A 27,285-nucleotide genomic window follows, 5' to 3' on the forward strand; every position below is an offset into this window, starting at 1 on the left:
TGGGGCAGTGGCTCTCCAGCTTTCTGTTAAACAAAATGCTCTTTAACATTTGATTTCATTTCAGAATAACGTTCTTACGTTCTTCCGATTTTACAGTCATGAAAGTTCTTCACGATTCTACAATTGATACAAGCTATACTGTCTCTGGAAAGGCATTTCTTTAGGAAAGATATTATTTATGATCATTGGGGGGCCGAGTTAGAGTTGTTTTTTTTTTTTTTAATAGAGTTTTGTGTGTCTTATTCTTAAATTTAAAAAAGTATCTTCAGAAGGCGCCATATCCATCCCCTCGAGCAGTCACTGCAAAAGTTGGGTAGACCTCATAGGTTGTATATGCTGCTAAGTCTTGTCCAAGGGTTACCGCTTGCTTGAGCTGGGCAGCAGACACAGGTGCAGTTGCATTAGGGACAGCATATCCTGGAGGAAGAGGCAGAGAAAACTTCATGAAAGGAATTCACATTTGCTCCCTTTTGGCTTATTTGTCTTCTTTTAGACATACAAACTTTTAACATATTACTTAAAGCTAAAAGTTAATATGTATGTTTTAAAAAGTGCCCTTAAGGACACAATATGTGGACTCAGTAATTTTCAATCACATTCAAAAAGTCCTAGGACAATGTTCCCACCTGTGTCAGAATCACTTCATACTTAAGAGAATTAAAGATGCTTGGGATAGGGCCCAAGAAAGAGAAACTTAATAGGATGCTGAGTTGATTAAAGCTTGTAATTTATAACTTTTTGAAGGTTTCCAAATTTATAAATGAGAAAAGGTGACTGAGGGGCTGGCCGGGCATGGTATGTGGGGAGGTGGGGCTCTGTGGGACCGGTTCTCCTGCAACCCCACACCTGCCTAAATGAAACATTTGAAACATTTGCCTTTACCTGAGAAGATGTGTAGAGACTGGGAGATCAGTAGGAGAAATACTGTAAAGGTTAAGTGTACTTCTCCAATAATACCTTAAAAGCAAATGCCTAACCTGTCCATATTTAGATCTAACTATGAATGGCAGAAGCACCTTCGTACCTCCCAAGCCCCTCATCAAGCCTGTGCTTGGTGTATTCAGAGGCCTTGATGCTAGTTCTCCCCCTCAGAGAACCAAAGTATCCAAGAATTAAAAAATTAATCTATGTGCTTTCATGTTAGCATTGTGTCTAGTGGATGAACATTCACTTTTGAAGAAGAGAGCATATTAGCTACTATCTAAAGCATTATTTCTCTGTATTGTTTTAGTCTAAAAACCTGAGTATTTCTGAGATGATCCAGAAATTGTAAAAGATAACAAGAGAAAGAGAGAAGTATACTTAAGTACAAATGGACACCTGTTTTTCATTGTTGTTTTAAACCTCATTTGGTTTATGTGCGGTAGAAGCCTGCCCAGCCCCAGACACATTGATTTTTTTCTGGTGGCTTCTCAGAAAGTGGTGGCAGGAAGCTGGTTGGATTATTTTGAACAAAAATTGAATCCACTCTTGGCGCATTCACTTTGGTCAGTAATGCTGATTAATGCACTAGAGAAGTTTGGTCCATTTTCCAAGGATAGGAGACGTGTGTTAACAGTTACTTTCGTAATTTTTGAAACAGTATTTCTAAACTAAGTGAGTAATATAATTGTGTGAGCGTGTGCACACATGCATGCATGTGTTTGTGGCACAGATTTTACCTTCAGGGATTTTGAATTTTCTTTTTCAACTTGGTCAATTTGTTAAGTGCCAGGGTGTTTGGGTTTCAAACCGATTCTTCCCTTGGAGCCTATTATTCTTTGCTTGACTCCACAGCAAAGTTATAAGAGAGGCTCTCAGATTCTTAGGCATTCCCCAGACAACACTCATACCCCAAATATTTTTAACTTTTCACAGAAGCCAATAGAAGTGAGAATAAGATAAAACATTCTTGGGTAAAAGCAAATCCTTTCCAATGTGAAAACAAACTTTGAAATTCTTCTGACAGTGGCTCATTAGTTTAATAGTACATTTGTTAGGTGTCTTTGGGGTGCAGCTTTCTGCAAGACAGGGGCTCGACTTTCTCTAAGAACTGAGAAGCCCTGACAGGCATCCTGAGTACATGGACATGTAAACACCCTGTTATGTGGAAAGCAAGCACCGGCTGCTGGCCCCGCACTGCCCAGGAAGGACCTTGCCCTCTGCAGTGTCAGCTGTTACCTTGGTAACCTCCGAGGGACTCACCACAGAGCATCTCCATGTTCTTACAGAGAAACAAAGCCAGAATTGAGGTCACTTTCAGATGTGAAACATCATTAGTGTTAGCCTCACTGACCAGAATGGAGGATATATTCACGACTTTTGAGAAAACAAAACAAAACAAAACAAAATGCTGAGAATGAGCCCCAGGTGTAGTGGGTGTGAGGAATATAAAATTTCTCACACCTACACATGACCAATATATGAATTAATTAATTGATAAGAATGTCACGTTTCTAGGTATACTTAGAGCTCTTATTTGGACTTATGTGGAACATGCTGACACAATGACAAGTCAAAATGATAGATTTCTTCAATAGAAATAATCTTTTACTAAAAAAAAAAAAGGATAAACATTTTCATCTGAGAAAAAATTTCCTAAACAACTTTCTTCCTGGTCCCCTTCAGTCTCTAAAGGATTCATTTTTAATTATTACCATTTGTTGTGGGTACGTAATAAATGGGGATAAATCTTTTAACATGTGACCTCTGAACGCGTTGTTGATCCACAGATAGGCTTTACTTTAAGCAACCAGCATATGCCCCAGACCAAAATTATAGAACAAATGAGTTGAGTCCTGAATATCCACATATTGACAGGATCTCTGTCTGTCTCTCACTCTCACACATGCAATTTTTGACTTTAAAATATCTTTTTTGGAATCGAATTAATAAAAGTAGATTGAAGATTGGAGGGGGAGAAAAAATTGCTGAAAAGCTCATTGCCATTGGCCAAATGACTTAATCTTTTCATACGTGGGCTCTTCATTTGTGTACTGGACTTTCTGATGGAACCTAACTCTTGGTGGTATCATGAGCATTACTAAGAGATTATAATGCTTCCTGACCATTTAGGTGAGTGCTTAGTACACAGTAAGAGCTCCAATAAACATCATATATCTATAGGTAGTTTCAAACTCTCTTACTAAAAGTAAAAACCAAAACAAACCAGCCTCAGAGAGACTGACTCATTCAAGATCACAAAGCAGTTTAAAGCTGAGCCGAGACCAGAACCCACTCTGTTGCCCAGCTTGATTTTCTTGCCTTGTGTTTTAATGAGTCACCCATTTGGGAAACTCTTTTTGGTCCCAAGGTGGTGCAAGTCAGATTGCTGTTAAGTGGGGTACACAAACATTTCTATGATTCAATGGTACCAAAAAAGGGTTTCCCAAATACTCTCTGCAGGGCGCCATTTCTGGCACAATTTTCCCATACCTGGGAAAGCAGTAGCAGCAGTAGCCATGGTGCCAGCATCGCCTCCATCAGTGGGGATGCCCAGGGTCTGCAGGGTGTATTCGGCTGCGTACGTCTTTGCTTCATCCACATAGGCACTCAGCTTCGGAGGTGTGAAAGGGTGGCTGGAAAGCAAATCAGTCAGGGTAGGCATTTTTAAACTGGTACAACTGAGTCAGGTGAAAACCTAAGGCACTATCAGTTTTGTAAAATGACTGGATGGTGGTTTTTTGAGTGGGTGTTTTACATTCTGTTTGCTATTAAAGCTTCTAAATATAGGTTGCATCTAGGAATATTTACAAATTCATCTAGAACATCAGTGGTTTATGACATTCCTGGGACATACAAATAATTCACTGCATGCCTTTTCTAAAGCACAAGTGAAACAAATTGTTTCTAAAAGATATAGAAATGCAGGCTCATGGTAAAATTCAGGAGGTGATATCCACTAACAGAGAGGTCATATATTTGGTCCAAAATTAAATGATGGGCCATTGTCTTATTATGTATAAAAATGGTAATTTCATATGCTTCAACTTAAACATTGCACAGATGAAATAATGGGCTATAGCTTTGTTTGTTTGAAATGGAGTCTCACTCTATTGCCCAGGTTGGAGTGCAGTGGCATGATCTCAGCAACCTCCACCTCCCAGGTTCAAGTGATTTTCCTGTCTCAGCCTCCCGAGTAACTACGACTACAGGCGCCTGCCACCACACCCGGCTAATTTTTGTATTTTTAGTAGAGATGGGGTTTCACCATGTTGGCCAGGCTGGTCTCAAACTCCTGACCTCAAGTGATCTACCTGCCTCAGCCTCCCAAAGTGCGGGGATTATAGGCATGAGCCACCACACCCAGCCAATAATGGGCTATAGTTTTTATTTCTATTACATTTTACACTACTGACTGTTTTCCAATGGTTGGTGATACTACACAACCTTCATTGTGTATATGAAATTTGGGGGCCTTTATATGCCAGCTTCATGGCTGGCACATCCCAACTATACATCTCAATGCTTACATTTAATGACAAATGAGTAGGTAGTAGACCTCAGTATCTTGTTTAGATGGTGACTAAGTGCATTTAATTTACAAGCATATCCTGCTCTAAAATGGTAAGGAATTTGGAGAAGTTACGCACATTGCAGGATTCTGGCTGGCTAGAGCAGGAATGGTTATTTTGTATAAGAATAGTTGTCTTTGGTCTTGTCCAATGGCAGAGTGCAGCTGGTACACTGGCTGTCCCCAGTTATTTTTCTGGCAAATCTCTTCTAATATCTACAAGAATAAAAACAGTTATTTCCCCCTCAAATGACACATTCACATTATATCCCAAGTTTTCAGATTTTTAAACTCTAATTTTCAGAGTTCAAGCTAATATCAGAAGATATAAAATGCCACATGGTTTAATGACTCATAAAATTTAAGATGAACTCAATTTGAACTCCATTTAAAATGTTAGGTCTATTAGTTCATAAAATCACTTTCACACCATTTACTGTAATATGTTTTTAGTTTAGTCCATTAGCTGTAACTTTTTACCAAAAGCTTAATTTTATGATTTGTTTGGAATATTTGTTTTTGTAAAAACTGTTGCTCCAACACTGTGTGCATAGATTTGTATAGATTTACTCATTATTACCCTCAGTCTCTGTGTTTATAATGGTTTAAAGATGATAACCTAAGAATATATTTCTATTTCATGTCATTTACCATAGGGTTTTAATCTCAGAATTTCATAAATATAGAATTTAAAAGTTTATTTTATTAATTTATTTATTAATGGATAAATATTTTATTTATTATATATAAATATAAATAATTTATTTATTAATGGATTGGTATTTACTGAGCATTCCTAGACGGGTGTTGACAGTTGCAATGTTTTTATTTGTTTGGTAAGACACTATTTCTGGCTTTTTTTTTCTTTTGCTTAATGACAGTATGCTTTTTAGCATCCTCCTGCACGTTGTTTTCTTCTGTAATTACTCCAAACTGATTATTTTCTAAAGATTCATAGTTTCTTTATTCTGAAGCCATTTTTGGTTGTCCAGAGGTCCTGATGCTCTCGTTAGTCAGCAGATTCAGTGGACTGTGGAAAGCAGGGCATAAGACTGAGAAAATATCTCTGGAAGACAGAACAGTGCCTCAGGAGGTGTCTCTGGGGTTTCTTACCTCATTTATGCTAACTAACCCAGCTGCAATAGCATGATATTTTCCAGTTTATTAATCTGTAGATTGTTCCTATTTTCTCTATTGACATTTTCTTTTTAATACTCTTGTTGTGTAGGATCTCTTGTCATCCTCAGAGCATTCTCTACAGCTCTTGGGCAATAATAATGGAGCTTTTGCTGGTAGATATGATGCCTGCCTGTTTATGCCAGGTGAGCAAACCCGGGTGGAAGGAACACCAGCTCTCACTGCTGACTTTGCAGGGCAGTATTTGTCTCTGCTTCTGGCTGGAAGTTCATAACTCTACTTTGGGGTTGTTTAGGCCCCATCTATATTGGTTGGTGGTGGCATGGTCTTCATTTCTAAGCCATAGTTGTAGAAGGTCAGAGAACAATTTTATTAATTTCTTTTGTATAAAAATAATTGTCTTTGGTCTTGTCCAATAGCAGAGTGCAGCGGGTACACTGGCTGTCCCCAGTTATTTTTCTGGGGACAGAGACACTTTTATTAATTGATAGAGATTATTACTGACATATTAATATAAGACATGATGAATTTCTAACTTGAGTTTGATGTGAAACGAAGAGATCTCTTTTCATACTATCACAGCTATCAGAACTACTATTATACAGAATTTGTGACTATTATTTTTTATTTTCTTAAAAGATTTCTAAGGATTCCAGTACTTTAATCAGGTTCTTGGTTTTGGGTTTTAACCCAAGAGAAACTGGGTGACTGGCTTTTATATTTTCTGAACAAACTTCATCATATCACTTCCAGATTTCACTATGGTTATATGTTTATGTGTCAGTTTTTTTCCCACTGGATTGCATCCGATTTTTGATGGTAAGGATTTTTTTTTATATTCACTTCTGCATCTCCAGCACCTAGTGCACTACATGATGCATAAGAGAAGTTTACTAAATCTTTTGTGAACAAACAAATGATTGCTGTTTAGCACTCTGGTAGGCTTTTTTTTTTTTTTTTTTTTTTTTAATTCCCTGGGTGGGGCTAGCAGAAACCTTAGATAAGCTAATTTGTGCATAAAAGAAAGTCAGAAATCCCGTTAAAAAATTACCCAAGATGAGCTTTTAGAAAACCAAGTTTTCTTCTGGATTGAAATTATAAGGGCTACTTCCATAAATGTGGGGCTATAAGCCCACCTTTGTCATGGGAATAGGGAAGTTTCCTTCAAGATGCACAAACTGTAACTGATTATTCAACCAAAATATATTTCAGAGAGATCAGCACCTATCACACTCCCACAGGGAACAGTCTCAGGGTTAGCATAGACCCTGTTTTGTTTTATGTTTAACCCTGGGAGTCAGTTTCCGTATTGAAACTTGTATAACTTTCAATTTTCCAATAATAAAAAACACAGGTTAATGTTGAAGTATGGAAACTTAGAACTCTTAAATGAACACACACAAAAAAAACCCTCTCTGTAATGCCACTGCCACAATGTAATTATGGAGGAAGAGTTAATTTGGTATGACTGACGACATCTCATAGTTAATAATTCACCTAGATATCATGGTGGAGTTTTCTCTTAGATATAGTATTTCCAAGAAAAGATGTCCTAAATGGTCTATTCAGGGCTCTGCCATAATGCCCTTCATTTGCTAACCAACCTGGCTCACATACAATAGGCATTTATTCTGAGATGGGGTCTTTGCCTCATTTTATTTTCATTTAGGGTATGGGTTGATAATTCTTAATAGCTCTCAGATTCTTTGCATTTCAGTGGAATATTGTTCAAGGTGTTAAGTTTTATGATTTTTTTAAAAAGAGAAAGGACCTATAATAGAATAACGGCACCTGATGCCCAGCATTCCCTCAAAGGGTGTGACATTGATTGAATGCTTTATATATTAAAAGAAAAAAAAAAAAAAAACCCCATAGCTTGAGTAGGGATCAAGTCAAATCATTTGGTAAAAGTGAATGATGCTCATTGGCACTTCTGTTATAACATTACCTACCTGGGGAGCGAGTTTAATTCCTTGGGGTTTTAACGTGACAGGATTCATTGGGGTGAGCTCCATCCCAGGTAAAATGTCATAGAGTTTGTCTTCTCTTTTGTCTCCTTTGGCCTGGTATCCTCGACCCAGGCCTGTGTATGCCAAATAGCCACGGCCGCCCAGTCCTCTCACTCCCGCAGCCCCTACAGGTACATTCATGTAAATTTCTAGGAATGTAAGAAGGCATTAAACTGAATCAAACCACCAGAAAATCACCCTGAATCTTACTGTAATGGAAAAGTTAGCCCAATTCACGTTGATTATTGCCCTGAAGATGGGTGGGAAACTCTAGGATTCTAATGTAATGAAACTCAACATAAGGTAAGGTTTAACATAGGTGTCTTTCTCTTTTTTGAAAAACTAGCTTCAGAAGAAAGCCATGCCATTGATAAGTACAATACTGTTGATAAGTACATAAGCAACTTAAAAATGTTGGGAGGGAAATTTTGCAATTTTTGTCTTTAGGTTACCTTTCCTTGATATTTTCTAATATAGACTAATAAAGACTGGGAATGTATTTATTATAACATTCCAACATAATGTGACCACTTGTTTTGAAATCAGTCTTGCGTAGAGACTGTCGCTGATCACTATATTAGAAATAAATTCTGGCTTCTCTAATTATCCCACCTCCAGTGACTTATTGGAAAACAAGCATTTAGAAAGCATGCTTTTAGGTTCACCATCCTCTCTCTGATGTTCGGTCAATGTGAGGCTTAAGTTTCCATTGAGTTTCATGCATAGATTCCTTTTGATTTTTGTTTTGCCATGTTGCTACTTTGATTTTATGTTGGTGGCATAGAGATACAAAATTAAATTGATTACCCTTCATCCATGAATATCATTCATTGATTCCTTTCTTGTTAGATAGGCATTTTTTTTCCCTTATAGTGGAGTTTGTTTTTTTCTACATCATAACTGGTTGACAATTTGTATTTAATGTATGGATTGGTTAATGATGTGATTTTTCATTATAAATGCATAATGTTACAATGATATAATTTATTGTCACATGGACAAGTTATCCTAAAGGAAATCCTGATTATTTAATTTGCATTAAAATTTTGGGGCAAGTAATTATGAGTATGAAACTTTTAAGGCCGTTGAAGACTAGAGCTCCTAGGATGATCAATTCAGTTATACTGAAAAATAGTAAAACATAGTAAGATAATTGTTTCTACAGTAATCTAGATGTGCCTCGTTGCTTCTAAGTCAAACCCAAGAATAGACTTAAATACACAGTTTATTTATCGAATTGCCCAGATTCATGTCGTATTTAGAGGACAGAACTGGGATTCAGTTGGCATTAGCCATATCCTAGAAAAACTAATCTGAACGAGCCAAAAAGGCAGGGACAAGCTAGTTGCTTGGAAATAAAATAAAGGCTTTCTTTATCTTCTAGTTTTCTTGAAGAAATGGAGCTTGGAAAACTACTCAAACATTTAGAATTCTTACAGGATTCAAATGTGAAATGTTTATTGTGTTATTAGCAGTCTGATCGAGGGTTTTTTCCATTTGGTGTTTATTTAGTTCTCCATGTACTAAAGAAATATAGCACTTTCCTTAATAATTTGGCTTTTAGGAAAGTATAACACATATTTCTTGGAGGACATCAGATGAGAACCTCTCATGTGTCTGTTAGATTATATTTATAATAATTTGTGATTTGTATATTAAGACAATGCCACTGAGTCACCATCAAATACACACGGGTTTTGCTATTTGAGGTAATTGGTTTTCGCTGGACTATACTAGTCTATTACAGAAGTGTTGTAATGAGCCACAGATGACTGCACAATGGTGGACAAGTGATACAGAAGAAGCTAACAATTATAGAACTAGGTTTTAGTTTGTACAAATTTTATGGACCCATGTAAAGTTTGAATCTGTGCACTAGGCTCATTTGCACAATGTTCTGACCACGTTTTTTCAATAACCAGTTGTAATGTGAAAAAAGGCTCCTATTAAAGGAAAACTATTGATATAATACTTGATTTTTAATAAAAAACATTTTCAGTGCTTTTCTCCCAGTGGACCCATCCAATGTATCTAAGGCTACTGCAATTTGAGTCATTTGAAATCTTGGGATTACTCTAAAGCAAGATCTGACTGGAGTTACCTCTAATAGAAGGGGCTCGGATAATGGCTCTGTTGTTGAGGTGTCCTTTGGTGGCTGGGAAATGAAGACTGGGAATTGCTGCATAAGCCTGGGGGGCATAAAAGACAGGAGCTCCAAGGTAGGTTGTGGTGGGATCATAAACTTGGCCCAAAGAGTAGGTATACTCTCCTTGCAGCATGGTGCCCCTTCCACCTGTGCCTCGGGTGTACCTAACATAACTGTCCTTGTCCACTGGTTTTGCTAGGGTGACTTCAATGGGGGAACCGTCCAGCACCTGTTGTAGAGAGCGAAGAAAAATCAGCATGAGATGATATGAAGATAACCAAGTGTGGCTGAGCCCTAATAACATGATTCCTTCTAAGTGTTAGACTATTTGCTGTAGGTTTATTGATTGTATCTTGTTATTTTATAGGTTTGTGTTTGTATGCCAGTTGAATTTTTTCTGAGCCATTTTGGTGGTAAGATGCATAAGATGCCAACAGGTTTGACAGTGACATATTGGCTGGTGTCCATTGATGTATTCATTATAAATTTATAATCTGGTTACAGTCACTGAGACAGAAACTTATTTAATATTTTTATTAGGTCATATATGTGTTTTAAATTATATATCTATATAATTATATAACTACAATAAAATTTAGTTTTGTCATGGATGGTATAAAATCTCCATTACCTAGCACAATAAGATGAAGGTGAAAGGAAACCAATAATGAAATCTTATCAATTATTAGCATTTAGCATGGGCAGCCAAATCAGGCCCTTCCAGCTGATAGCCTACTAACTGCCTTGCTCCTTAGATCAGCCGCACAAGTAAGTTTTCACAGGAGAAGAGAGGCATACTGTGGCTCTACCAAAGGAAGAGGAATCTGGGAGGCTGTTGCATTGCCTGCCACAGGTTGTTCCTTGTGAAGCCACCTTTTGATCTGCCGAACAGTTGGGAACTAATAAACAGGGATGACAGTGGTCAGGAGTAGTTGGGAGTGAGAGTAGTATTGAGGTTCTCAGATCATGCACCGCTTAAAACTTGTCCTCAAAACTTATTGACACAAATTTTGAGAGTGTGAACAGCTCCAGATGTCAAAGACAATGAATGTATGTAGATCTACATGTGCTACTAACTTCTATGTATTACTTACCTACACAAGAAACAAACATGGCTCTCAACAAATTCTTGATAGATTGATGTATTTATTATCAAGGGAACAAAGTATTGTCAGAAAGCATTTGTGGCTTTTTTTTTTTTTTTTAATAAGAATGTGATGATCCTCTGTTTTATGTACAGAACACTTTTATTTAAAGTGTTTCTACAGAAATTGACATTCACAGCAGCTGAGTGTGCACCCTTACCCTCTGATTTCAACAGTGACTCAGTGGTTTCTGGATTATTGAAGTCTGCTGGACAAAGCTTGTGCTTCATGATCATCCTGACCATTTTGTTCAGCCTATGGGTCGGTTTGTCTCCAGTATTATGTATTTATCTTACTTTTTAGTAGCAGTAGCCAGTGTCAAATAAGTTAGATGGAATACTCTGATAGAATCCAGCTGATATTCAACAATCTTATATTGATGTTGATGTAATTAGAAAAAATAGAACTGGCATACTGAAAATAGGGGAGGACCTTGGGTATAAGATTATTTATATCTTCAGTCTGGTCTTGAGGAAGATGAGAGACTCAAATAGGTCTCTGCTTATAGGCACTTCCATATCAAGATACATTTTGCATGGAATGATTCTTTGCTGCAAATTCAGATTTCTTGTTGTAATAAATTTTGTTCTGCCTTCCTCTGTCCCATCCAAAAGCATTTTAAACTCAATATTGTATTTTAGTTATTTAGTTTAGATATTTCAAGAGCTAGGACAACATCTTATTAATCTGTATAGCCCAAACTTAGTAAAATCTCTTTCACTTCACACACTTGGAATAAATGAATAATCTTTCTGAAGCTCAATTCATTATTTTTCTCTCTGAATAGGCTTCCCTTCCTGACTTTCATAACAACCTATCATATTGGAAGCTTATAATGACTTCTCCTTCTTTTTCACTGCTATCTCCAATCAGTTCCTGGGTCCTTTGTTTTTTTTTTTTTGTATGTCAAACAGTCAATAAGAATTTATAATCCAGAATATATTACAACATCTTACAACTCAAAAATCCAAAGGCAAATGCTCCAGTCAAAAATAGAAAATTATTTGAACAGTACGGAAAGATGCTCAATGCCTTTGTCATTAGGGAAATGCAAATCCCAACCATAAGATATCCTTTTTTTTTTTTTAATTATACTTTAAGTTCTAGGGTACATGTGCATAACGTGCAGGTTTGTTACATATGTATACTTGTGCCATGTTGCTGTGCTGCAGCCATCAACTCGTCAGCACCCATCAATTCGTCATTTATATCAGGTATAACTCCCAATGCAATCCCTTCCCCCTCCCCCCTCCCCATGATTGGCCCTGATGTGTGATGTTCCCCTTCCCGAGTCCAAGTGATGTCATCGTTCAGTTCCCACCTATGAGTGAGAACATGCGGTGTTTAGTTTTCTGTTCTTGTGATAGTTTGCTAAGAATGATGGTTTCCAGCTGCATCCATGTCCCTACAAAGGACGCAAACTCATCCGTTTTTATGGCTGCATAATATTCCATGGTGTATATGTGCCACATTTTCTTAATCCAGTCTGTCACAGATGGACATTTGGGTTGATTCCAAGTCTTTGCTATTGTGAATAGTGCTGCAATAAACATACGTGTGCATGTGTCTTTATAGCAGCATGATTTATAATCCTTTGGGTATATACCCAGTAGTGGGATGGCTGGGTCATATGGTACATCTAGATCTAGATCCTTGAGGAATCGCCATACTGTTTTCCATAATGGTTGAACTAGTTTACAATCCCACCAACAGTGTAAAAGTGTTCCTATTTCTCCACATCCTCTCCAGCACCTGTTGTTTCCTGACTTTTGAATGATTGCCATTCTAACTGGTGTGAGATGGTATCTCATTGTGGTTTTGATTTGCATTTCTCTGATGGCGAGTGATGATGAGCATTTTTTCATGTGTCTGTTGGCTGTATGAATGTCTTCTTTTGAGAAATGTCTGTTCATATCCTTTGCCCACTTTTTGATGGGGTTGTTTGTTTTTTTCTTATAAATTTGTTTGAGTTCTTTGTAGATTCTGGATATTAGCCCTTTGTCAGATGAGTAGATGGCAAAAATTTTCTCCCATTCTGTAGGTTGCCTGTTCACTCTGATGGTAGTTTCTTTTGCTGTGCAGAAGCTCTTTAGTTTAATGAGATCCCATTTGTCGATTTTGGCTTTTGCTGCCGTTGCTTTTGGTGTTTTAGACATGAAGTCCTTGCCCATGCCTATGTCCTGAATGGTACTACCTAGGTTTTCTTCTAGGGTTTTTATGGTATTAGGTCTAACATTTAAGTCTCTAATCCATCTTGAATTAATTTTCATATAAAGAGTAAGGAAAGGATCCAGTTTCAGCTTTCTACTTATGGCTAGCCAATTTTCCCAGCACCATTTATTAAATAGGGAGTCCTTTCCCCATTTCTTGTTTCTCTCAGGTTTGTCAAAGATCAGATGGCTGTAGATGTGTGGTATTATTTCTGAGGACTCTGTTCTGTTCCATTGGTCTATGTCTCTGTTTTGGTACCAGTACCATGCTGTTTTGGTTACTGTAGCCTTGTAGTATAGTTTGAAGTCAGGTAGCGTGATGCCTCCAGCTTTGTTCTTTTGACTTAGGATTGTCTTGGCAATGCGGGCTCTTTTTTGGTTCCATATGAACTTTAAAGCAGTTTTTTTCCAATTCTGTGAAGAAACTAATTGGTAGCTTGATGGGGATGGCATTGAATCTATAAATAACTTTGGGCAGTATGGCCATTTTCATGATATTGATTCTTCCTATCCATGAGCATGGTATGTTCTTCCATTTGTTTGTGTCCTCTTTGATTTCACTGAGCCGTGGTTTGTCGTTCTCCTTGAAGAGGTCCTTTACATCCCTTGTAAGTTGGATTCCTAGGTATTTTATTCTCTTTGAAGCAATTGTGAATGGAAGTTCATTCATGATTTGGCTTTCTGTTTGTCTGTTACTGGTGTATAAGAATGCTTGTGATTTTTGCACATTAATTTTGTATCCTGAGACTTTGCTGAAGTTGCTTATCAGCTTAAGGAGATTTTGGGCTGAGACAATGGGGTTTTCTAAATATACAATCATGTCATCTGCAAACAGGGACAATTTGACTTCTTCTTTTCCCAAGTGGATACCCTTGATTTCTTTCTCTTGACTGATTGCCCTAGCCAGAACTTCCAACACTATGTTGAATAGGAGTGGTGAGAGAGGGCATCCCTGTCTTGTGCCAGTTTTCAAAGGGAATTTTTCCAGTTTTTGCCCATTCAGTATGATATTGGCTGTGGGTTTGTCATAAATAGCTCTTATTATTTTGAGGTACGTTCCATCAATACCGAATTTATTGAGCGTTTTTAGCATGAAGGGCTGTTGAATTTTGTCAAAAGCCTTTTCTGCATCTATTGAGATAATCATGTGGTTCTTGTCTTTGGTTCTGTTTATATGCTGGATTACGTCTATTGATTTGCGAATGTTGAACCAGCCTTGCATCCCAGGGATGAAGCCCACTTGATCATGGTGGATAAGCTTTTTGATGTGCTGCTGAATCCGATTTGCCAGTATTTTATTGAGGATTTTTGCATCGATGTTCATCAGGGATATTGGTCTAAAATTTTCTTTTTTTGTTGTGTCTCTGCCAGGCTTTGGTATCAGGATGATGTTGGCCTCATAAAATGAGTTAGGGAGGATTCCCTCTTTTTCAATTGATTGGAATAGTTTCAGAAGGAATGGTACCAGCTCCTCCTTGTACCTCTGGTAGAATTCAGCTGTGAATCCATCTGGTCCTGGACTTTTTTTGGTTGGTAGGCTATTAATTATTGCCTCAATTTCAGAGCCTGCTATTGGTCTATTCATGGATTCAACTTCTTCCTGGTTTAGTCTTGGAAGAGTGTAAGTGTCCAGGAAATTATCCATTTCTTCTAGATTTTCTAGTTGATTTGCGTAGAGGTGTTTATAGTATTCTCTGATGGTAGTTTGTATTTCTGTGGGGTCCGTGGTGATATCCCCTTTATCATTTTTTATTGCATCAATTTGATTCTTCTCTCTTTTCTTCTTTATTAGTCTTGCTAGCGATCTGTCAATTTTGTTGACTTTTTCAAAAAACCAACTCCTGGATTCATTGATTTTTTGGAGGGTTTTTTGTGTCTCTATCTCCTTCAGTTCTGCTCTGATCTTAGTTATTTCTTGCCTTCTGCTAGCTTTTGAATGTGTTTGCTCTTGCTTCTCCAGTTCTTTTAATTGTGATGTTAGAGTGTCAATTTTAGATCTTTCCAGCTTTCTCTTGTGGGCATTTAGTGCTATAAATTTCCCTCTACACACTGCTTTAAATGTGTCCCAGAGATTCTGGTATGTTGTATCTTTGTTCTCATTGGTTTCAAAGAACATCTTTATTTCTGCTTTCATTTCGTTATGTACCCAGTAGTCATTCAGGAGCAGGTTGTTCAGTTTCCATGTAGTTGAGCGGTTTTGATTGAGTTTCTTAGTCCTGAGTTCTAGTTTGATTGCACTGTGGTCTGAGAGACCGTTTGTTATAATTTCTGTTCTTTTACATTTGCTAAGGAGTGCTTTACTTCCAATTATGTGGTCAATTTTGGAATAAGTGTGACGTGGTGCTGAGAAGTATGTATATTCTGTTCATTTGGGGTGGAGAGTTCTATAGATGTCTATTAGGTCCGCTTGGTGCAGAGATGAGTTCAATTCCTGGATATCCTTGTGAACTTTCTGTCTCATTGATCTGTCTAATGTTGACAGTGGAGGGTTGAAGTCTCCCATTATTATTGTATGGGAGTCTAAGTCTCTTTGTAAGTCTCTAAGGACTTGCTTTATGAATCTGGGTGCTCCTGTATTGGGTGCATATATATTGAGGATAGTTAGCTCTTCCTGTTGAATTGATCCCTTTACCATTATGTAATGGCCTTCTTTGTCTCTTTTGATCTTTGATGGTTTAAAGTCTATTTTATCAGAGACTAGGATTGCAACCCCTGCTTTTTTTTGTTCTCCATTTGCTTGGTAGATCTTCCTCCATCCCTTTATTTTGAGCCTATGTATGTCTCTGCATGTGAGATGGGTCTCCTGAAGACAGCAGACTGATGGGTCTTGACTCTTTATCCAGTTTGCCAGTCTGTGTCTTTTAATTGGAGCATTTAGTCCATTTACATTTAAGGTTAATATTGTTATGTGTGAACTTGATCCTGCCATTATGATATTAACTGGTTATTTTGCTCATTAGTTGATGCAGTTTCTTCCTAGCCTCGATGATCTTTACATTTTGGCATGTTTTTGCAATGGCTGGTACCGGTTGTTCCTTTCCATGTTTAGGGCTTCCTTCAGGGTCTCTTGTAAGGCAGGCCTGGTGGTGACAAAATCGCTAAGCATTTGCTTATCTGTAAAGAATTTTATTTCTCCTTCACTGATGAAACTTAGTTTGGCTGGATATGAAATTCTGGGTTTAAAATTCTTTTCTTTAAGAATGTTGAATATTGGCCCCCACTCTCTTCTGGCTTGTAGAGTTTCTGCCGAGAGGTCTGCTGTTAGTCTGATGGGCTTCCCTTTGTGGGTAAGCCAGCCTTTCTCCCTGGCTGCCCTTAAGATTTTTTCCTTCATTTCAACTTTGGTGAATCTGGCAATTATGTGTCTCGGAGTTGCTCTTCTCAAGGAGTACCTTTGTGGCGTTCTCTGTATTTCCTGAACTTGAATGTTGGCCTGCCCTACTAGGTTGGGGAAGTTCTCCTGGATGATATCCTGAAGAGTGTTTTCCAGCTTGGTTCCATTTTGCCCCTCACTGTCAGGCATCCCAATCAGATGTAGATTTGGTCTTTTTACATAATCCCATACCTCTTGCAGGCTTTGTTCATTTCTTTTTCTTCTTTTTTCTTTTGGTTTCTCTTCTCGCTTCATTTCATTCATTTGATCCTCAATCGCTGATACTCTTTCTTCCAGTTGATCGAGTCGGTTACTGAAGCTTGTGGATTTGTCACATATTTCTCGTGTCATGGTTTTCATCTCTGTCATTTCATTTATGACCTTCTCTGCATTAATTATTCTAGCTATCAATTATTCCACTCTTTTTTCAAGATTTTTAGTTTCTTTGCACTGGGTACGTAATTCCTCCTTTAGCTCTGAGAAGTTCGATGGACTGAAGCCTTCTTCTCTCATCTCGTCAAAGTCATTCTCTGACCAGCTTTGATCCATTGCTGGCGATGAGCTGCACTCCTTTGCAGGGGGAGATGCACTCTTATTTTTTGAATTTCCAGCTTTTCTGCCCTGCTTCTTCCCCATCTTTGTGGTTTTATCTGCCTCTGGTCTTTGATGGTGGTGATGTACTGATGGGGTTTTGGTATAGGTGTTCTTCCTGTTTGGTAGTTTTCCTTCTAATAGTCAGGACCCTCAGCTGTAGGTCTGTTGGAGATTGCTTGAGGTCCACTCCAGACCCTGTTTGCCTGGGTATCAGCAGCAGAGGTTGCAGAAGATAGAATATTGCTGAACAGCGAGTGTACCTGTCTGATTCTTACTTTGGAAGCTTCCTCTCAGGGGTGTACTCCACCCTGTGAGGTGTGGGGTGTCAGACTGCCCCTAGTGGGGGATGTCTCCCAGTTAGGCTACTCAGGGGTCAGGGACCCACTTGAGCAGGCAGTCTGTCCGTTCTGAGATCTCAACCTCCATGTTGGGAGATCCACTGCTCTCTTCAAAGCTTTCAGGCAGAGTCGTTCGGGTCTGCACAGGCCTCTGCTGCTTCCCCTGTTGTTTTCTAGCTGTGCCCTGTCCCCAGAGGTGGAGTCTACAGAGACAGGCAGGTTTCCTTGAGCTGCTGTGAGCTCCACCCAGTTTGAGCTTCCCAGTGGCTTTGCTTAATTTTTGAGTTTGAGTGGGCCCCTGAGGAGCTAATATGCAAGAGGCTCCACAATGTCTGAAGGGCCTAAGCTAAGAGATCCTCCCTTTGCCACCTGGATCCACTCCCTGTGGAATTCACCACCTACCAGCTCCAGCCTGCTCTCTGCTCTGGGAGTCTATTCTACATGGGGTCCTCTTTAGCCTTCTAGATTGTGATTGGATTTAGCCAATGCAGAATGCTGGTAGGAGGTTGGAGAAAGAGACAACAGTGAATTTGGGGCATTTATTCTGCTGGATCCCTCTTTGAAAGGTCACCTTGGGCTGACTGTGTCCTTTGACCAAAATCACTACTTCTTTCTGTTCTCTTTTCTTTTTTTCCTTAATGATGGGGTTTCACTCTGTTGTCCAGGCTGGCATGCAATGGCACAATCATAGATCACTGCAGTCTCAGCCTCCTGGGATCAAGAGATCCTCCCACCTCAGCCTCTGGAGTAGCTGGGACCACTGTAGTAGTCCATGCCACCATGCTTGGCTAATTTTTGTAGAGATGAGGTCTTGCCATCTTGTCCGGGCTGGTCTTGGACTCCTGGGCTCAAGCAATCCTTCCACCTCAGCCTCCCGAAGTGCTGAGATTACAGGTGTGAGCCACTGCACCCAGCAACTTTTGCAAAGAGATCTGCTCTACACAATTCTTTCCCCTTTCAGGATTTCTATTAATTCTCCAGCCCCTTGTACCTTTGACTCCAGAATGCTGTGAGCCCCAAATTCTGACACTGTTTTTTTGATTTCCCTAGTCCCAACTCACACTTTTGTAATTAATTCCTTTGCTATTTGTTTTCTTTTGGGACCCTGGCTAATGCCAGATCCGATAGGTAAAACAGTCCCATGTGTATTATGTTCCAACCAAGTTACTCCACATTTTCCTGTTCTCCAATCTTGTCTTGCACTTCTCAAATTCTGTGCCTCTGTCTAAGACTGCCTGTCTTTCCATATTTTGATTTTTGAAATTATACCCAATTTTCATGGCTTCTTTTAAATATTATCTCCTCATATCCATGAAGATGTTTTATTCTTTATGGCCCACTTCTTCCTTTGAACTTGCTCACCACGTTGATCTCTTTTTATGATATTTACTTGACTGTACTTTGCATGTGTTTGTGTAGTTGTCTTATTCCTCCAACCAACTTTTAACTACTTGTCAAACATCTTTGATTCTTTTTGTATCCTAGCATGATAAGTGGTCTACAGAAGGTTTTAAATGTTTATTGGCTTGATATATAAATATTATATTGGCTTCTGTATACAACTCAGTAGTTAGGATATAGAAGCTTCCCCAGACCCTACTCTTGGCAAAGTGAAAGACTCTAAGCTTTCCAAGTGGAAGATCAAACTATGAAGGCAGAATAACAGCTATCTTGACATGTTTTTAATTCATTGGCTTCTAAAATACTGCAATAAAATGATGATAATCTCTTTGAAGTAATGAGAGAAAACTGGAATTGTGAAAAACAACTTGAAATAATCTACTTCAATCTCCTCTTTCCATGGGAATTGAGTGTCAGTGCCTTGTCCAAATTAGAAAAAAAAATAGAGCTAAAGTTGGATAAATTAGGTATATCTCCAATTTCCATTGTATTTTCCATCATTTCTCTTTAGTACATCTTAAATGGACTGAGGCAGCCATGTCACAGAAGGCTGGAGTGAGACAGACTTGCAGGACTGTGCTTTTGAATGTAATGTCCACATCAAACTTGGATGGAATCTGCATATTTTTTTCTTTGTTCTACCTTACCTTGCCATTTAAAGCTTTCATAGCCTCAACTGCATCTTCTCGGTTACTGAAGTGCACAAAAGCATAGTCTCGAATTTTCTTCACCCTCTCCACAGCACCTGTAAAATAGAGTGAAGGTTGCCCCATTAAGAAACTTAAGAGAGCCCTGAAAGTGATATATTTTAGCACCTAGCTGCAAAGAATATTGGATTTTTTCATGGATATCTCATATTTAAGAAAGGATCTCATCAAGAACATTCAACTGAAGATTTTTTTTTTGCAGTTTTAAAAATAAAATTTATATTCTGACTTATTATAATTTGTTATGGATTTGTGCTTTCCACTTCCTAGATTATAAGGTCTCTAAGGGTGGGAATTCCATCTTCCTTTGCATCTTATGTAATGTAAAAGATAGTACCTTTTGCATGGTAAAATATTTGTTGAGTTGAACTCAATTATTGATCATTTTATAAATATATATTTAGCTGATTACTTTTTTAAGTTTTATGCTTTTCATGCCAGCAAAATGTCATTATCTCTTTTGTCTTATGTAATTAACTTTAATTTACTTTTTAAAACGTAAATATTAGGTAACTACAATTCTGACAAGGTAACTGAGATTTAGAGTTCACACAGAGAGGAGCTACAACTGTATTCCCTATATCCTTATCCATTAATCTTTAAATAGAAAAGCAAAAAGAAGAAAAAGAAAGTTGTTTCCGAAAGAACATCTGGGAACCAAGATAAGTTGCCTGCCTTGCTGTCATGATAGCTAAAGACTGGAAACAATGTAAATATCTACTACTCTACTTTGAGGAATGTCTCATACAGAAACACTCACACACATGTACAAGGATCATGCGTAAGGATATCAATTACAATACTGTTGAAAGAGCAAAAATAAAACAATTTAATGTCTATTTTCATGAGTGATTAAATCTGCTACATTTATACCAAAACCAAGGAGTCTATAAAGAAAATAGACCTGTATGTGATTACACGGGAAGATTAAAGACCTCTATATATTTTTTTTCAGACAGAGTTTTGCTCTTGTTGCCCAGGCTAGAGTGCAATGGCGCGATCTCAGCTCACTGCAACCTCCGCCTCCCTGGTTCAAGTGATTCTTCTGCCTCAGCCTCCCTAGTAGCTGGGATTATAGGCATGTGCCACCATGTGCCTGGCTAATTTTGTATTTTTAGTAGAGAAGGAGTTTCACCATGTTGATCAGGCTGGTCTTGAACTCCAGACCTCAGGTAATCTGCCCACCTCAGCCTCCCAAAGTATTGGGATTACAGGCATGAGCCACCATACCTGGCCCAAGATCTATTGTTAAGTTTTAAAAAGTTATAAAATAGTAAGTACAATATTATGGCGTTTGTGTTTTTAATAATCCAAAACTATATATATGTACAAAATTTAAATACATTCATACAGAAAGCAAACTGAAAAGATAGAGACCAACCTCTTAACAGGGATTACTTCAGGAATGGGGAGAAAAGTTGGGAAGAATGAAGGGGATTTTCATATTGTAATTGATGTATTTGGCATTTTACAAATATTCGCAAAATTTATTTATGTGATTTGTGTAGAAAACCCAAACAAACCATTTATTTTTATGTAAAGGAACTGCTGAACATGATAGCAACATATAAAAATGAAAAGGATAGTTGTACTGAGATAGTTGGATGTTGTACTTTTAACATGTTGTTGCTTACTCAATTTTAAAAATAGACCTTTTGCTTAGAGTGAAGGTAAGGTGGAAATTTGTTTAACCACTGTTAGTTTAGCATGCCAATTATCTTCTTTTACCCTACACTCACTTGGGTGTACCTTGAGAGTCTAGGGAGACAACATAGGATGCGACATTATTCCAGGGAAAAGAAGATGGGGAAGTCCTTTCTGTCCCTATCAAAGTTTCATTATCCTCTTAGATTCAAGGTAACAAAGGTAATTAGAGTTTTTACTCTCCCACATGGTTCAATGACTAAGAATTATCTTCCTGTGGAATAATAGTGAACCTGTAACATAAGGACAATTTAAAGACATTGTGATACTTCTCTTTACACTCCCTTCAACATTCGACCCTTGACTTCTTATGGCAATGGTTATACAGAGCAAAATTATCTGGCCAGGCTAAGGATAAATAAAGCTCTCTGAGACCATGAGGCATGGGACGTATAATTAACTGAATATCCAATATAGTCTCTTCATTCCTTTCAGTGTCACACGGGGTGATGATCATGACTCAATCCCATGACTCGTTTTTGTAATTGAGAAGAAAGACGTTGGCCAATGATGACCTTCACCTTTCCAGTCTTTGCTCAGTTCATATTTCAATGTCATTCTCCACCTAGACTCCCTGGTCTGTTATCTCCCTGAGAAGAGGACCTGCTTCAGAGACTTTGTGGTATCATCTTCACCTGGTTCCTGCCTACTGCCTTGGACACAGGAGTTACTCTAGAAATACACATGGAATAAGGGAATATTATCAGTTAATTCACACCCCAACTTCTGTCATCTACACCAGTTAGGTGGCATTTCAGATGATAATGAATTTAGATTTTCTGAAATTCTGTTTGCACGTATTTCAAATTATCTTAAGCTGTTGGATAATTTCCAGGTGCATCTGGTTTTGGAAAATTTGATATTTAAAAATTTAGTCTCATAAAACAGACAAGTTAAAAAGTTAGAGTTTGTGTGATAAAAGTTGGTTTTCTCTACAATAGTATTCACCACATGGCTTATTTTAATATGTTTCTTCTTTAGTGCATAGGAGTTTGTTTAGTAATTGATCCTCATTTGGCAGAGGGTGAGTCCATAGAATATGAATGATCATTATTACTCAATCATCCATTAGCAAAGAAGAAAAAGATCCTCTGAAATCAGGATGCAAGGAATTGAAAAATTATTGCTGTGTTTATTATCAACTTGTCAGCAACACATAAACCTGAGGAGAAATACACCTGTATGCCAAAGGAAAGGTTATCAGAGGGTCATGGTTCCCCAGATGTGGTCCCCTGACCAGCAGAATCAGCTTTGTCTGGAAGCTTAATAGAAATGGAAATCCTTGAGCCTACCCATCATGGGCCATGCAGTCAGCGATTTAACATGCACTTCAGGAGATTCTAATACTGCCAAACTCTTGTAGGAAGATCAGATTTTGTAGAATGACTATAATTGGAAATTCAGCAGATACCCTTAGGCTACAGTGGGGAAGAACAAACCATCTTCAGATCCCAATTTTTGTTCTAATTATCATTTGTGTCTCTGAGTGGCAATATAGTATTATTCAAGTTCATCATGGTTAAAATGATACATGGTCAAATATTTTGAGGTAATATGTAGGTTCCTCTGAGGGACCTAAACTTTAAATGGAATTTTTAAAGAGTCATTTTCCTGTTTCTTTCTATAAATTTTTCTAGGTAAGTATAGCCTTGGCACAGTACGTACTTTCCAAGATAAAACAAACTAGTTAGCTCTGACTTTTCCCTCTCAATGCAGCAGATGTCTGCTAGTTGTTCACCTTCAGCAACTCATATTTTTTTTGCAGAGGGCCAGGAAGAACAAGCCACACATCATTATATAGCCCTGAGAGTTGTGCCACCAGCTGCAGACTATGACCTGAAATCTCTGGACACACTTTAGTCCCAAGAAGAAAGAGAAAGTGAGAGAGCAAGCAACAGAGAGATATGTGACATTCATTATTTTCATGATAATTAGTAGGATCCGGGCACACATATCTCTTCACTATATGCCAATACACAGACTGGGAAAGCTAATGACCAGGGCCTAGGAAAGGAAGCAGCCTTTTAGTAGTTTCTCATTCTAGCCCTTGGCAAAAAAAAGGGTGCTGTTTTAATTAGATAAAAATAAGAAGTCTTATTCACTCTGGGAAGGTAGAAAGTCAACATGCAATGAGGGGAGAATAGTGAGCAGTATTTATACACATATTATGGTTCCTATGCCTACAACTGCATCAACATTCAGATCTCAGCTTAGTTGTCACTTCGAAACACAAATCTTCTCTTCACTCCAAGAGTAGTCTGTCTAAGATGTATTTTTTCTGGAATTTCTTAAACTTTTTCCACGCACACATCATACTTGTTGGTTCCTTCCACAGTGCCTTACACATAGGAGCTACTGAAGGAAAGACAGTTGAATGAATGAGTGAGTGAATGGAATAAAGATTGGGCATGAGAGTATTAAAGTTTTTAAGAACATGTCCTTTACCAGATTCGAGTTCAAATCCAGGATCTGCCACCTCCTAGCTGTGTGACCCTGGGCAAACCACTTAACTACTCTGGGTCCTGGTTTTCTTATCTATAAAGTAATAGAGTGCATAAAACAACCTGTATTATAGAGTTGTGATGAATAAATAACACACGCTGTGAAAGTGCCCACTGCAATGCTTGGCACACAGTAAGGTAGTCCGTCGTTTGCAGTTTCTAGCTTAGTCATGGATTCACAGCTGTTGGTGTGGAGCCACACCATCACACTAATATTTCAGGGAAGGCAGAGTTCTTGAGGCTGGAGAAAGATCCTTGGTGAGTCTTTCAAAATGGAGCAGTGACATCCTTACTGAATATCCTTCAGAGCAAATCATCAGCTTATCATTCTGTTCTATCTGAAATAGCACCCAGAGTTGGAAACAGACAATGTGAGTACATGTAAGTGAATATTCTCAGGCAGCTTTAACATGACAGTACCATGGCCTGTGCTTATTAACAACCTAGAGAATTTGCCAGGAGGCTGGGACATTCTCAGTTATGAAAGGATATTACTACTATGATAACCCTAAGCCACTACTGCCCAGAGTATGTTTAAAGACACAGTAATCCCACAAGATGATATACCAAAAAAGAGCAGTCATGTTTCAGAAAATTGAAAAATGAAGCTTTCTGTATCTTGGAGAATTTCAAAGCATGTCAGAAGGCTAAAGACTTTGATAAGTTCCATAATGAAGAAATTAATTTAATTTTGCAGAATCTGGTGTTTACAAGCTTATTTGACCATGCAGCCCATTTATCAGTAACATCTACCAAAAGATTGTAGAATTAATGTTCTGAACTGTTTTTGGGAAATGGTAATTTGCACATTGTTTCTTGAAATGCTCTACCTCTCTCAGTGTTGTAGCTCCTGTACGGAGAAGAAAGAGATGGGGAGTCAATCTGATGGCTTAGAATTGATACTGAAAAATATTGGCAAGATGAGTAGCAACTAACTATCCCCTTCCACCTTCCCTCTATTCCTTTCCCTTCCTCTTCATTTAAACGAGGTTCCTAGGATTGTCACCTTTTTACTTACATCACAAGTGTATTCCATTAGGCCGGTGGTTCTAAACTGGGGGCAATTTTGCCCACCCATAGAGTATATTTTGCAATGTCTGAAGGCATTTTTGATTATTACATCTTGGAGGTTGCTACTGGTATCTAACAGGGACGGGCCTGGGATGCTGCTAAATATCCTACAATCCACTGGACAGACCCCTACAGCCAAGAATGATCTGTTCCAAAATATCAATAGTGGTGAGGCTGAGAAACCCTGCGTCAGATGTATAGTTATGGCATGCATTCTTTATTACAGTAAATATTTATTGAGCAATCATTGTACCCCAGAGCTTAAATGTCTGAGGAAGGAGGAAACAATAAGAGGGGAAAAAAACTCTTAAAATTATAGTTTAGTGAAGAAAATAGGTATTCATTAAATAATCACATAGATAAATATAAAATTATAATATTGATAAATATTATAGGACCATATGGCTTGATTTTCTAATCCAAAGTTAGGAACATAGTTTGAGAGGTTTGCATGCAATTATGAGATGAGCTAAATAAAAGCATTTCTACTTGATGTTATGGGAAGTCATCTCAAGCATAGGTGCTTTTAAAGAATGTTTTGAAAAACTAATTTTGTATATATGTCCTACCTGGTTTGATATTGTTGAATTCCTTTTCAATCATCTCTTCAGAGGTAGACAGCATAAGATTTCTTACATATAGGATTTTCACTGAAGACATTGTATCTTCATCAACTTCTACTTCTGGCTCTGCCCAGTCTACTGCAATAGGATGTCCCCATAACTGAATTCTTCCTGTTGAAAATGATCACAATTATGATGAATTATGTAGAAATCAGGACAACATCATCTCAGTTTATACCGATGGTCTTTTAAATTGGCCTGACCCTTGAGGTCTTGAATGAGCAAGAAGACCATTAATATTGGTGAGTATTGATCTTAAGAGACATTCCAAATAAATGGAGTAACTGACTAGAAGGGAGTTCTGTGTGACCAGTGACTTGTTGTAACTATTGATTATATAAAGGTAACCAGGATGCGGTTTGAGGTTGAACAGAAATGCAGCAGAGGGCACATTTGGCTCTCACAACAACACTCATTGGATGAAGGTCGTCACTTAAGGTAAGATAGCAAAAGGGAGAAAGGAAAGGTATGGATTTAGGGCCGAGATATAGAGTCTGACTCCACAGAACATTGAGAAGGTTACTAGGAAGAGTATTTACTGCTGTTTGAATCTGTGTTGTTAATTAGGCTAGGTACCACAATTGAGATATTCAAAAAATGGTGTTTCGGCAAAGGTGGGTGGGGCTCAGGCATCCTTAGCTTGTTTTCTGTCCCTCACACTTGGTCAAGGCTTAGACCAGCTGTGTTCCCTCTTAATCCTCTTTCACAACATGAATAAATCTAGAATCTGGAGACATTTAAAAAAAAAAATCCTAATTAAGAAGACAGATGACAAGCAATGGAAGAGTCTTTGATGAAAAATTTAACTCTTCTGAAAAGGGTAGTTGTTCTCCATGGCTACATATATTTTTGTATTACTATAAATACATTTTATTGAGTGTCTTGTACTGTACCATCTGTTTTTCATGTGCTATCTCAGTTCCTTCTCGCAGTTAACCCTGTGGGGAAGTGAATGACTCCCAATTTTACAGAATGGGAAATGAGCTTTAGAGAGGATATCTTTCCCAGATCTGTTCTACTTAACTGCCTCCCCCTTTTTTTGTTGTTGTTTTGGTTTGGTTTTTTGGTGACTCTGCTCCTGTGCTCCTACACAGTGCAGATCTTGTTGAAGTGATGAGAGGGGAGTGAGAGTCAACCCAAGTTCTAAATTTGATTGGAAATCTAGTTTGTTTTTCATTCATTGTTTGGGAATAAACTTTATCCCGTAAGCAATACAAAGCTTAAGAGAACAAAGTCAGGAATTCTCAGTATTGGTAAGGGTTTATTTGTTTAATTACTACACGTGGGAAGCAATTATTTTCAATAAGAATGCATCTTTATATTCCTTGAAAAGCAGTCAATAAAAGTGTCCGTGGCATTGGCATTCTAAAACCCAAATGAAGAATAGGCATGTCTTAAGAGATAACTGACCTTAGAGAAGCTGGCTCTTGTTACCCTAGCTGTGACCATCTTGTTCTGTATTGCATTCCAGGGGATAGTCTTCTTCGTCACTCTCTTCCCTTCCCCTTTTATGCTTTACCTTAGACTTTTTTTGTTTGTATTATCCCAAGATCCCCAAGATCCCCAAGGCTCCCATGTAACTCTGGTTTTGGTAGCTCTGGTTTTGGCCAAGATCATCCTTGGCCCCATATTGGGTGAGGTTTAAAAAATAATGAAACCTGGATTCCACCCAATGATGTACTAGAGCCAGTTCTTCTCTACTTGCAAAAATAGATTATTTTTGCATTTTTCCTTCCAAGCTTTTTAAAGGTATGATTAATCAAAATTGCATCTATTTATGGTATACAACATGATGTTTTGATACATGTATACATTGTAAAATGATTAAATGAAG

At 38.1% G+C, this 27,285-nt stretch overlaps 1 protein-coding gene across 2 annotated transcripts in view; it reads right to left on the reverse strand.

Annotated features, from left to right (window-relative positions):
• Positions 1-261: 261 nt before the first annotated feature.
• The window catches only part of A1CF (APOBEC1 complementation factor), a 61,260-nt gene continuing 34,236 nt past the window's right edge, over positions 262-27,285 (reverse strand). The window contains exons 5-11 of one of the 2 annotated variants that reach the window (XM_023225175.2): positions 25,398-25,562; positions 19,493-19,590; positions 9,740-10,013; positions 7,582-7,763; positions 4,572-4,708; positions 3,415-3,557; positions 262-417 (exon numbers count right to left, since the gene is read on the reverse strand). In XM_023225175.2, the coding sequence (XP_023080943.1) occupies positions 266-417; positions 3,415-3,557; positions 4,572-4,708; positions 7,582-7,763; positions 9,740-10,013; positions 19,493-19,590; positions 25,398-25,562 (1,151 nt within the window). In that variant the 3' untranslated portion in view covers positions 262-265. Of the gene's footprint in view, positions 418-3,414; positions 3,558-4,571; positions 4,709-7,581; positions 7,788-9,739; positions 10,014-19,492; positions 19,591-25,397; positions 25,563-27,285 lie in introns of both variants that reach the window. The other variant, XM_023225174.2, reaches the window with a different exon arrangement.

The sequence above is a fragment of the Piliocolobus tephrosceles genome, chromosome 9 (genome assembly GCF_002776525.5).
Source record: "Piliocolobus tephrosceles isolate RC106 chromosome 9, ASM277652v3, whole genome shotgun sequence".
Classification (NCBI taxonomy): Eukaryota; Metazoa; Chordata; class Mammalia; order Primates; family Cercopithecidae; genus Piliocolobus; species Piliocolobus tephrosceles.